The 12,667-nt window shown below is 34.4% G+C and overlaps 2 protein-coding genes across 2 annotated transcripts; one reads left to right on the top strand and one right to left on the bottom strand.

Moving 5' to 3' along the window:
* Positions 1–1,459: 1,459 nt before the first annotated feature.
* Positions 1,460–6,459, top strand: tmem150c (transmembrane protein 150C). The gene is made up of 8 exons (XM_054612896.1): positions 1,460–1,643; positions 3,183–3,264; positions 4,087–4,140; positions 4,228–4,263; positions 4,336–4,403; positions 4,481–4,608; positions 4,692–4,869; positions 5,610–6,459. Exons 2-8 carry the CDS (start codon positions 3,191–3,193, stop codon positions 5,840–5,842), a joined length of 771 nt encoding a protein of 256 aa, XP_054468871.1. The 5' UTR covers positions 1,460–1,643; positions 3,183–3,190; the 3' UTR covers positions 5,843–6,459.
* A 2,071-nt stretch (positions 6,460–8,530) lies between these two features.
* Positions 8,531–12,600, bottom strand: enoph1 (enolase-phosphatase 1). Its single transcript, XM_054612834.1, has 6 exons — positions 12,425–12,600; positions 11,251–11,352; positions 10,706–10,908; positions 9,532–9,664; positions 9,115–9,238; positions 8,531–8,753 (listed from the first exon to the last, which is right to left on the bottom strand). The coding sequence occupies exons 1-6, from the start codon at positions 12,551–12,553 to the stop codon at positions 8,614–8,616; spliced, it is 831 nt and encodes a 276-aa protein (XP_054468809.1). The 5' UTR covers positions 12,554–12,600; the 3' UTR covers positions 8,531–8,613.
* Positions 12,601–12,667: the final 67 nt, after the last annotated feature.

Genomic DNA, 12,667 nt, shown 5'->3' with positions numbered 1-12,667 from the left:
GACTATTTAAATCAAGATACCACCTTAATCTACCAACATGCTAACAAAGTACACTAAACTTTTGTTTTTAATTCAAATTTAGCCACAATAATTGTATTGAAGCATAATCAAATAAGCGAAATTTAAGGAAGGCATAGCTTCAGTAAATATATATGTAGATAAATATAAATAAGTGGAATTTATAGAGCAACTTGAGTAGGAAAAGCAACAGGAGATTAAAAAATTAAAGGGCATTCCTATTTACTTGTGTTGAGAGGATCAAAAATAAATAAAAGAATTACGCTCATCTCAATTCATTTGGCATTAAAAGCGTATTTCTAATACAGCAGAGCAGCATGATTTAAACGATCACAAACAACAGTCACTTAAGTAATATGAGCTTATTCATCTTTATAGTCTTTTAACATTTGTGCACTACAATAGTACTATAATCCATGAATGCATAGAATTTTCTCTTTAAAAGTAAGAAATCATGCTTTACTTTTACATATAAATGCATCATTGTCTGGATGCATTTTGCAACCGATCTGCAAATGACGCAGTTTAGAGAAGACGGAGACATAATGGCATTATTTTGAGTCAAAACCAGTAGTCACACTCACAAGCATATAAAGCAACACTGATGCTTTTAAAAAAAATGTACCTAATATGACTTTTGTTAGGACTCTAATCCCCTCTTTCTGCTTTTACTGGCTTGCTTTCACCACTGGTGTCACTACGTACAACACATTGGACCAAGATATTGTCAGTGTGAGGGATCTGTCAATGCAAAGCAATGCAATCCCATTTGTTGATGTTTTTATGTCTTATTTCAGTTTTTTTATTCTTTAATTTTCAGTGTAATCGTGACGCTCAGCAAAGTGCAATGGACTTTTAATAAAATAAAAAAAGACTGCTTTTATGGAATTTTAAAGTATGCATGCTTAAACAAACACCAACAGTCATCTTTAATGGCATTTAAGGTAAATGATCTGCTAATTAACCAGACCTCAGAAGGAAACAGAAGGTAGACTTTCTAATTTTCATTTCAACTATGACGAGGGCTGTACTTTATGTTATTAATAAAGGAAAAAGTCTTTGTTTAAGATTGACTACATGCAATATTTTCAATAAATAGTATTTATTTACATTATGAAGTTGCAGCGTTTTGATTATATTTGCTTTCTTTTGCATTAAATATGTATGTGAGTGAGACAAAACACGAGGGATGTACACATTAACGCATTAATAGTCCAGTAATATAATATATGATTCTGAAATTGACCTTGCTGTATAATAAGTACTTTTACTTTTGGTACTTTAAGTATATTTTGTGGTAACAAAGAAATGTCACGCTGTAGTGCTAATACTTTCTCTTAAATAATAAAAAAAAAAAAAAACACCCCTGCTTTATCACATTGGTGTACTTCATTTTATTATTTACAATTCCGCGCTTTTATTTTGAAGGGTAGATGGCAAAACCGGAAGGCCGTAAAACGTGTCAGTTTCATGCAAAACGAAACCAAGACGACGTGGTTGCACATTTAGCAGCTGCTACTGACATTTTTCACTTTCTTTTAGTACAGATAACATAAATGAGAAGTTTATTTACAATATTTACAACACAGGTGACGTAAACACGGAGCTTGGACCACGGCGGACAGGTACGGCAGCTTTAGCGACACTTTACGACAGTTATGATGTGTTTACCGACCAACTAGAATAACCTGTTTCCTTCCCTTTATGGAGAAGTGTTGAGCCACTCACCTTCCTATTTTATCAATAAGTTTCATTTTTATGCTTTTTATTTGATAAATAATAATAATATTTATTTCTGTGGTGTTTAAAGGAGACTAGATGTTAAATAGATTAATAAGTTAAAGTTAAACCTGTCTGGTCTCACCTGTGAATGTTTATGTTGACATGTGTCTTTAAATGCCAACATAAGCTCTTCTTCTGTGGTGTTTAGAGGACACAAGAAGTTAAATGCATATATAAAATTATAGAAGTTTTAAGGCAAAAGCTTTTTCTGGTCTCACCTGTAATGTTTATGTTAATGTTTCTTTTTAACACAGGCTCTTCTTCTGTGGTGTTTATAGGAGACTAGATGTTAAATAGATTAATAAGTTGTTAAACCTGTCTGGTCTCATTTGTATTGTTTATGTTGACATGTGTCTTTAAATGCTAACACAAGCTCTTCTTCTGTGGTGTTTAAAGGACACAAGATGATAAATGTATATATTTTTAAACCTACAGATCTTAAGCTTAAGCCTGTCAGTTATCACCTGTAATGTTTATGTTGACATTTATTTTTAAATGTAGAAAAAAAGCTCTTCTTCTGTGGTGTTTAAAGGAGACTAGATGTTAAATACATTTAATAAACCTATAGAAATGCTGTAGTTAAACCTGTCTGGTCTCACCTGTGAATGTTTATGTTGACATGTGTCTTTTTAAATGCCAACACAAGCTCTTCTTCTGTGGTGTTTAAAGCTCTTCTGTGGTGAGGACACAAGAAGTTAAATGCATATATACAATTATAGAAGTTTTAAGGCAAAAGCTTTTTCTGGTCTCACCTGTAATGTTTATGTTGACATGTTTCTTTAAATGATAACACAAGCTCTTCTTCTGTGGTGTTTAAAGGAGACTAGATGTTAAATAGATTAATAAGTTAAAGTTAAACCTGTCTGGTCTCACTTGTATTGTTTATGTTGACATATGTCTTTAAATGCCAACACAAGCTCTTCTTCTATGGTGTTTAAAGGACACAAGATGATAAATGTATATATTTTTAAACCTACAGATCTTAAGCTTAAGCCTGTCAGTTATCACCTGTAATGTTTATGTTGACATTTATTTTTAAATGTAGAAAAAAAGCTCTTCTTCTGTGGTGTTTAAAGGAGACTAGATGTTAAATACATTTAATAAACCTATAGAAATGGTGTAGTTAAACCTGTCTGGTCTCACCTGTGAATGTTTATGTTGACATGTGTCTTTAAATGCCAACATAAGCTCTTCTTCTTTGGTGTTTTTAAATGGCAACACAAACTCTTCTTCTGTGGTGTTTAAAAGACACAAGAAGTTAAATGCATATATAAAATTATAGAAGATTTAAGGCAAAAGCTTTTTCTGGTATCACCTGTAATGTTTATGTTGACATGTGTCTTTAAATGCCAACACAAGCTCTTCTTCTGTGGTGTTTAAAGGTGACAACATGTGGAGCTTCAGTCTGTGGGCTCTTCTGCCTCCCGTCTACTCTGTGTTGACTGCTGCTGGTCTGTGGTTGGTGTAAGTTATGTTAATTATTATTATAGGACTACCTTTAAATATCAGTTTGACAGCCACGTTTAACAAATGATAATAATTTAAGAAAATTGTACCCACATTTAAAGCTTTCTTTGACGGTTTCCTGTGATATTTTGTACAGTTTGTAGGAAGCTTTGGTCATGAGTCATACAGCTTCTCTTTATCTTAAGTGTAAAGTAAACACTGAAGTTAAAGTGCAGTTTTTTAACAGTAGCACCTGACTGTTCTTGTTTACCTGCAAAATGTCACTGGATTTATATATATGAGTACAAAAACACAAAAGTTACAACTACAAAGAGACACAAACAACTACAAAGACACATAATACTACTTCATAGAGACACAAATTACAAAAATGACATTTACTACTAGAAAGAGACACAAAACAACCACAAGTACAAATGAAATGACTACAAAAGGACACAAGCAACTTAAAAAAGACACAAAAACGACTACAAAAAACAAAACAACGACAAAGTGACATGAAATGACTTCAGAGAGACACACGCAACTCTTTAAAGTAAAACAAGACTAAAAAGACACAAGCAACCAAGGTGTCAAACAACTAGTATAAAAAGACACAAAACAAGTACAGAGACAAAACAACAAAGACACACAAAAACAAATATAAAGAGACATAAAACTTCTTCAAACAACTACAAAGAGATACAAGGACTACAAAAAAATGCAAAAATTACAGAAAGAAGCAAAAACAAAAGAACTAAAATCAGACTACAGTGTGTAATAATTTTATTCCACTATCATATGACATTCCCTTCTATGTTTTTATGCATTTTTTTACAGATATTTTGTAGCTGTCTATGATCAGCAGATCGCACCGCTGGGTTCAAAATACAGGTAATAACTAAACAATATCATATATTGCAAATAATCACTTTTTAATCTCTTTATTTTTGGATTAATCTTATTTTTATTTCTTTTCAGGAGAAGAAATGGATCCCTTTATCCTCCCTACATTAGGTAAGAAAACTCATCATTTCCTTTTCACAATAAAAATGTGGAGCTGCAAATTCAATCGTCTCCTCTTTTTAGCATTGCGGGAAACTCTCCACCAGCAAGCTGCATCTTCAGCGAGGTCATGAACTTGTCTGCATTTGTGGGTAATAACAGCGTTGATCATGTTAATGCAGGTTTCAGCCAACTGTTCTTTGTTATTCATTTTCCGTCTCTATTCCAGCGTTCATCATCGCCGTCCTCAGATTCTTCCAGCTCAGACAAAGGATGGACAAACAGTGGCTGAACTTCTGTAGTCTGGTGGCTTTCTCCATCGGCTGCTTCGGGATGACACTCGTAGGAAACTTCCAGGTAACGTTCAAGAGCACCGCTGACACATGCATGTATTTGACTATTTATAAGAGTTAATTGATTGTTTTTTTTGTTTGTTTTAGCTTTTCTCGGATGAGATGATCCACAACTTTGGCACCGTCATGACGTTTGGACTGGGGACGCTGTACTGCTGGGTTCAGTCCTTCATCACCCTGAGGGTTAATCTGAGGAATGAAGGGAGGAAGGCCGGCATCCTTCGCTTCCTGTTGTCCGGATGCATCACCCTCTGCATGATTCCCTGTATCCTTTGACTCAGACTGTATTAAGAGAGAAAATAACATTATATTTAAACTTTAAAAAGCTTAAAGGGGCCCTGGTGAGTTTTCTTCCAATCATTTTAGTTGTTTGGTTTGTCAAATATCACAAAACAGTAATGAATGTCCATCACAATTTCCTAAAGCCCAAGATGACATCTTTAAATTAACTGTTTTGTCTGACCAACAATCCATTTTATCCCCAAATATAAAGATATTCAAAGCAGCAAATCCTGGAATTGTCATATATTTGACATTTTTGCTTGAAAACTTACCTAATAAAAAACCCCCATATCTTTTCGACTGTAATATATATATATATGTGTGTTTTTTTCAGCTGAAAAGATAAGTACATTTGTATATATATATATATATATATATATTTTATTTTATGTTTATTTATTTTATTTATTTTATTTATTTTATTTATTTTATTTATTCATCAGAAGCAAGCAATCAGCCCTTATTATTAATTATTCTCAGCAAATGAAATACCACAAAATATCAATATTTAAATACTTAATTGATTATCAAAATAGCTGTATATTAATTGCTTTTGATTTCAGAGCTTCAGCCCTCTGCTCTCAGGTTGGATGGACTTTGTTTCTGGAAGTGAATCCCACATTGAACTACATAATAATGGCACATTATAAGTTCACGGGTTGCCATGTTCTGTTTCCGTTATCCCCCATTTTCATGATCTCATCCTTGACTCCTCTGCTGCAGACTTCTCCCTCATGGCTCAGGGCCTCCACATGCAGGCCGCTCAGTGCCAGTGGGCGCTGGTCATGTTCTTCCTCGCCTTCTTCGGCACTTTCGCCATCGAGTTTCGTTACAACAGCTTTTCCATTGTGTGCACAGAATACTCAGTGGGCCGGTCTGAGGGCCGGTCTGAGGGCCGGTCTGAGGGCCTCTCTGACGAGCCCCGGTACCAACCGGACCAACCGGACCAACTGTAGGGAAGTTACACTGTCTCAAGTTTAAGGCACAGACCAGAAACTTTAAGATGCATTTATTAGATCCAGTGAAGCTGTTTTTTTACACCATTATTTACACAACTGCTTGTTGCATGTTTGACAAACATTTTTTATCTAAAAGCATTATTATGAGTAGAAAATCTGCTTTCTTCATCAATCATTTATCTTTATATACAAATATATTTTATTACTGAATCCGCACTTCTTTTTACAAGTCTTAATTATTTTTCTTACCTTCAACTGTTTTAGTTTTGATGGGTTTGTATGAATCTATTGATGTTATGATTTTAATGCAAGTTTACACAAGCACAATCAGTATCAATAAAAATTCTGCAAAATGTTTTTAGTGTTGAAAGTTTTTATATCCACGGTGATATCTAATGAAAATGGTCCAGAGTGATTATTATAATGTGGATTATTCAGAGTAACTTGAATAAGCTCTTCTTCTGTGGTGTTTAAAGGACACAAGATGATAAATATATATATTTTTAAACCTACAGTTCTTAAGCTTAAGCCTGTCAGTTATCACCTGTAATGTTTATGTTGACATTTATTTTTAAATGCTAAAAGAAATCTCTTCTTCTGTGGTGTTTAAAGGAGACAAGATGTTAAATATATTTGAAAACCTATAGAAAGTCTAAATCTAAAGCTGGTCTGGTCTCACCTATATATATTAAAGTTCACATGTGTCTTTAAATGCCAACACAAGCTCTTCTTCTGTGGTGTTTAAAGGACACAAGAAGTTAAATGCATATATAAAATTATAGAAGTTCTGAAGCTAAAGCTGGTTTTGTCTCACTTGTATTGTTTATGTTGACATATATCTTTAAAATGCCAACACAAGCTCTTCTTCTGTGGTTTTCAAAAGAGACAATATGTGAAATACATTTCTTTGAAACTACAGAAGTTTTAAGGCAAAAGCTTTTTCTGGTCTCACCTGTAATGTTTATGTTGACATGTTTCTTTAAATGATAACACAAGCTCTTCTTCTGTGGTGTTTATAGGAGACTAGATGTTAAATACATTAATAAACCTATAGAAGTTCTGAAGCTAAAGCTGGTCTGGTCTCACCTGTGAATGTTTATGTTGACATGTGTTTGTCAACATAAACATTACGTAAATGCTAAAAAAATCTGCATTGTAGATTAATATTGAAGACATCCAAACTATGAAGGAACACATATGGAATTATGTGGTAAACAAACAAATGCTCAACAAACCAGAATATGTTTTATATTTTAGATTCTTCAAAGTAGTTGAATGAGAAGGTGTGTCCAAACTTTTGACTGCTACTGTAAGATAATCCTTTATTAGTCCCGCAGCGGGGAAATGTATAGGATTTACAGCAGCAAAGGGTATAGTGCAAAACAAGATTAAAAAAACAAGTAAGCAAATAAGCAGTAAAACAGTAAGAATATTAAATAAGTAAACAAAAGTAAAAAAAAACTATAGTAACTGTAGGAGCTATTTATAGGATATTAGTATCTAGTTATTTTATGCAATATTGTTTAATTATTCTAGATGTTTGATTATTTAGGTTAGATTGTTTGATTTATTAAGATAGCTTTTCTATTGATGGTCATTCGTTTAGTTTAATAATATTTTTGTTGATGTTTAGTACAGTACCAGGTTTTGAACTGAATAAAACAGAAAGGCCTTATTTTCTTTAAAGGAACTCCATTTTAAAAGGAATAGTTCATTTTTGGGAACTACACATATTTGCTCTTACCAAAAGTGAAATGAGAATATGAAGCAGCAGTCAGCAGCTGGTTAGCTTAGCATAGCATAAAGAATGGAAACAGGGGGAAACAGTTAGCTTAGCTTCCTCCAAATGTAACAAAATCTGCCTACAAAAACCTCTGAAGCTCAAACTTCTTATCCAAGTCTTGGCAAGAAAACAAATAAACATCACGAAATTTATAATAATAAGTATTTTTTGTCACAGTCAAACAAACATTTAGACTGAAAACAGACTTTTGTGTGAGACAAGGCATTTATTGGAAGCTTTTATATCACCATTTCCTGCATAATATCAATTATGTTTCACACACATAAATCATCCATTTGGCAATTTGTTCGGTTAACTTTCCAACACCAACATTACGAGGATGGCACATTTAAATAGACACCATTCAGCTGACTGGACTAGTTAAGACAAAGTCTGAAATGAGAACTTCCCGTCAGCAGCACCACAGCCGACTTCATCTAGTGCTACTTTCTAAAACATTACAACAGTTAAACAATCGAGTCAACGGATAAAACTTGTGAGTTTGTGTGGAGGGAGAAAACAGCACGTGGAAGGAAAATGTTTACACAAATACAACACAAACAGGTGGAAAGTTTAAACATCGGAGAGGTTTCGAAAAACCAAATAAGGTTCATCTAAAAGGTAAAAAGGTAAAGTAACTTCACAGGTGTGCAGTTTACTTCAGGCTTGTTTTGTTGTATCTACATCTTTTCTGTTCTCTTCCCAGTCGATCAAATGGTCCAGTGAGAGTGATGACGCTCCGTGGATCTGTTTCCAGACACGTGAAAGGCATCCTGACAGGCCCATCTGGTGGCTAACTAGCTAGCAGCCCCAGCAGCATCTCCTACACTTCTCCAACTGTCACAAGCAAAAACATTAAGAGTTGCAGGGAGGAGGGAGGAGGAGGAGGAGGAGGAGGGGGGGGGGGGGGGAGGAGGGCAAAGAGGAGAAGGAGCGGGTCGTTTGTGAGATGAAGTCAGAGAAGTTCTCCCCGTCTTCCTCCGTGTTAAACACGACCCGTCAGTTCCAGCATGCTAAAGGACGTGACCAGGTTATAGTGGGCCCTCTCGTCATCCGTCAGATCCATGTTTCCGGACCGGACCACCACCACCACGTTCATGCCGGCTTCCTCCGCTGCTTTAGCCTCTGCAACGACAAATATATGAGTGAATATATGAATGAGATAAAATGTAAACAGACACAGGGCTCCTTCAACAAGACGAGCAGTATGCAAGGAGGTGTTTCGAGCTAAATGCTAATGCTATCATACTAGCATGCTCAAAATGATAATGTATAGAAGGTATAATGTTTATCATCTTACACTTGCTAATTAACACTGTACTTAAGCACATTGAACACAATTAGAGTACTAAATCCTAATACCGAATAAAAACCTAATTTCAAAAAGTTTTTTTACAAAGCATATAATTAAAATATAAAAAAGGAACTTATCCTATTATTAATTGTAATTATAATAATTGTTATTATGTATTTCAAACACACTAACCTCGAGTGACGTCGGTCAAGAATGTGATTTCCTCGGGTTGACAGCCGATCCTCTCAGCGATTCTCTCGTAGCTTTTGCATTCCACTTTAGCTCCTATACTGGTGTCAAAGTGACCATCTAATAACTGAAAGGATTTAAAATAGCATTAGCAACATTATACATAGAACATTAACAGCATGAATTAACAATGGCCGTAAACCAATAAAAATAAAAAACTAATAATAATAATAATAGCAGAAAAAAAATGTATTTCCAAGACAAAACGTTGCTTCCCTGATAAGCCAGAAAAATGTATAAATAAAGACAATTACGTTAAATAATTGTCTAATTAATCTTATGTCAGTGTATATGTTTGTATGGTAATATCTTAGTCCCCTGATGAGTATTAAATATGCGATGAGAGGCGGCTGTACTTACATCTAAAACATCTCCTTCGACAGAGTATCCAAACAGAAGTTTCTGAGCCTCCACGCTTCCAGACGAGTAAATGAACACTTTTAGTCCGTGACCTCTCCACCGTCTGATGGATGGAGTTACATCCTGGTAGAGCCTGTTTGCAAAATCAGAGATTGAACATAACTTAATTACTTTTATTAGGCACATTGACTCTGATTTTATGTCCTAAAAGCATCGCAAAAAAACAAAACTTTGCAATGACTTTGAGCATGGCTTGTTAGTATTTTTCTGAATGGATTATAAAGAAATGACACATTTCAGCCCTTTATCAATTTAATTTAAAATATCAACAAAATATTTTTAATCAGTCTTAGAAATAGTAGTTAGTTAGTTAGTTTAAATATAAAACATTATTTCATTTTAAATGTTGTTTAAAAGGGGCCCTGATCGCAAAGTTATTATTATTATTATTACTACATCATTTTTATTTGTATTTACGCTAATTGGCTTTAGGGTTGTAACTTTCTTTTTTTAATCTAATTTTATTGATTTTCAAGTAATTGTTTGCTCTATAAAATGTTAGAAGACTGTAGGAAAAATGAGTCCATCAAAACACTCTAAAGCCGTAGATGACGTCTTCAAATGACATGTTCTGTCCAGTTAAAGTCCAAAACCACAAGATTACCAGTTTACTGCCACATATGACAAAGAAAAGAAGCAAATTGTAGCATGATGTAATAAATATATGTTTGGCATTTAAAAAAAAAATAATCAATGAAAAACTTAAATCAATATCAAAACAGTTGCTTATCAACTTATCAATGAATTGCATCAGCTCTCATTGACTAGCAAATGACTGTAGTAAAACATCTGGATTACTTTCCTGTGAATCCCTTGTGCTTAGGTAGGCAGTTTAAATCCAGTATAATAATGAAAACTACTATGTAGAGACTTGAACAGCAACTCTGCGTTAAGATTAAACACTCATCTGGACTTTAACTTCACTTTATAGGACACACACACTTCACTTCAAACCATTAAAGTCATTATCTCCAACAACTTTAACATTTAAGATATGGATACTGTTTGGGTTCATACAGTATTCATGTCCTCTTCCTGGAAACATTGTAGAGTTATCACTCCAGTTCGAACAGAGCAGAATTTTGAAGTGAGGAAAATTGACCAGTGTACTTACTCGCCTTTGATTCTCCCAGAAGAATACGCCGCCCTCCACATGTGACCCTGGAGCTGTTTGAGTGCTGTCGACTTCCTGTCTGCTGCCATCTGCCACAGCACATTATCCATTACTTCCCTAATGGCCTTCTCCTCGTCTGTGTGGACCGTCTGGTCCACAAAGTGGACGGGGCATGACCGGTTCTGTCTCATGTCCTCTTCTATCTGCAACGGCAAACAGGTTTCTTTTTCAAATTCAAATCCTCAGGAATCAAGAGCACGACAAACGTGAATATTTGCTGTTTTAACTTATATGATGTGATATATATTGGACTGTTGGTCGGACAAACAAGCAAACTGAATATGCCAACATTTGAATAACAACGTTATTAAAAGATTTATCGAGAAAATAATGTATGCACGGATGGATAGTAAAACTAATCCATAGTTGCAGCCCTGTTCCACAGACAAACCCCTCCTTCACTCTCTAGGCTGGTTACAGTAAGAGGTTGTTAGCAGGATGAAATTTGCTCTTGATTCAATCCTGAAACCTCATCACCCACTTACCTGTTTCTTTAGCAGATGAACATCTTGTTTGCACTCGTCCTCCTCCCAGTGATTAGACAAGTACTCCTCCAGATGCTCCCTGATGTACGGAAATAAGATATCCTGAAAATCACAAAGTGGAGTCATTAGGTGTAGCCTCACAGAGAGAAGAATAAATAATTCAGATACACATTTCTACTGGTTTGTATCCATAAAAAAGGAGAGAAATCAAGATTGAATTGTCTTTTGTGTTTTATTTATTCATATTTGATTTAGTGTTTTGTGCTTTTGGTGCATAATATTGTGACTGTTTGTGTATTTTCTGATGCATGGATGTTATGCAGCGTTCATGTCAAAGAAGTTTCCTTTAAAATCATTCATCTATGTAACCTATATAAGGTTAACTATACTTCATCTGTTCTGGTAATGTGTACATACCAGTAAACTGTGGCAATATATTTGTATATTTATATTTATAAATTTTTATATATATATATAAGCTTTTGTTTCATTATCAAAACATCATGCAAGCTCATAAATATATAAAAATAAAAAAAATAAAAAAAAGATTTAAAAAAATAAATAAAGTAAAAATAAAAATAAAAATAAAGAAAAACCATTGAATGAGAAGGTGTGTCCAAACTTTTGACTGGTACTATAAATATTAAGACAATAACTTCATCAAAATAAACTATTAATACTGTGAGACTGTATTCCTAATATGTTTTTTTCTTTAATTACCTTTTTTTTATACTGATTATTAATCCAGTAATTCCCTTTAATTTATATTCACCTGTTTAATATGCTGTTTATTTGCATAATTGCATTTTTAACTCATTAAAACAGTAATAAAAAGGTTATTTACAAGTTGGAAACTGATAAATCCGACAGTCCCATACGACCTGAACGCCGCATATGGTCTGTTTTTTGATTAAAATAACATTTTAAACGAGTTTTTTTTGTGTTATGTGAATAGAAAATGGGGTTATTAAGAAAGGGAAGCAATGAAATACAAAAGCATAAGAAGAAATATATGTTTATATTGAGTCCACAGTGAAACACGGTGAAGCTAAAGGTGCTACTGACAGTCATCTGTTAGCATGAATGCTAACAGACGCTGCAGCGTGTTATGTAATTAGCTGACAATCCTGGTAGAAAAGCATGCTAAACACAACATTATTCTAATTAAACGTACCTTTACAAATGTAATAGGTGTTGTTGTTCCTTCGATATCCAGCAAGAGTGCACTGGTACAAGCAGGAACTGAAACAGTGGCCATTTTTGTTGTGAGGAGACTCTGCAGCTGGTTAGCAGAGGTTAGCATTAGCACACATGTTTCAGAGCTGTCAGTTCGCGCTGCGGCCACTGAGCCCGGAGGGGCGCTGATGAGCGAAGAAGAAGAAGAAGAAGAGACCGGAACCGGAAGTAGGCTGCGATT

This window comes from Anoplopoma fimbria, chromosome 14 (assembly GCF_027596085.1).
Source record: "Anoplopoma fimbria isolate UVic2021 breed Golden Eagle Sablefish chromosome 14, Afim_UVic_2022, whole genome shotgun sequence".
NCBI classification, from domain to species: Eukaryota; Metazoa; Chordata; class Actinopteri; order Perciformes; family Anoplopomatidae; genus Anoplopoma; species Anoplopoma fimbria.
This window is presented reverse-complemented; position numbering and strand designations above follow the sequence as displayed.

Excerpts from the sequence above, each read along its gene's own strand:
- tmem150c (XM_054612896.1), top strand. The coding sequence starts at position 3,191 with ATGTGGAGCTTCAGTCTGTGGGCTCTTCTGCCTCCCGTCTACTCTGTG. Across the intron at positions 3,265-4,086 it reads GCTGCTGGTCTGTGGTTGGT|ATATTTTGTAGCTGTCTATG; the intron begins GTAAGTTATGTT and ends ATTTTTTTACAG. Across the intron at positions 4,870-5,609 it reads CACCCTCTGCATGATTCCCT|ACTTCTCCCTCATGGCTCAG; the intron begins GTATCCTTTGAC and ends CCTCTGCTGCAG.
- enoph1 (XM_054612834.1), bottom strand. The coding sequence starts at position 12,553 with ATGCTAACCTCTGCTAACCAGCTGCAGAGTCTCCTCACAACAAAAATG. Across the intron at positions 9,665-10,705 it reads TCTGGGAGAATCAAAGGCGA|GCTCTACCAGGATGTAACTC; the intron begins GTAAGTACACTG and ends TTTTGCAAACAG. Across the intron at positions 8,754-9,114 it reads CTTGACCGACGTCACTCGAG|AGGCTAAAGCAGCGGAGGAA; the intron begins GTTAGTGTGTTT and ends TTGTCGTTGCAG.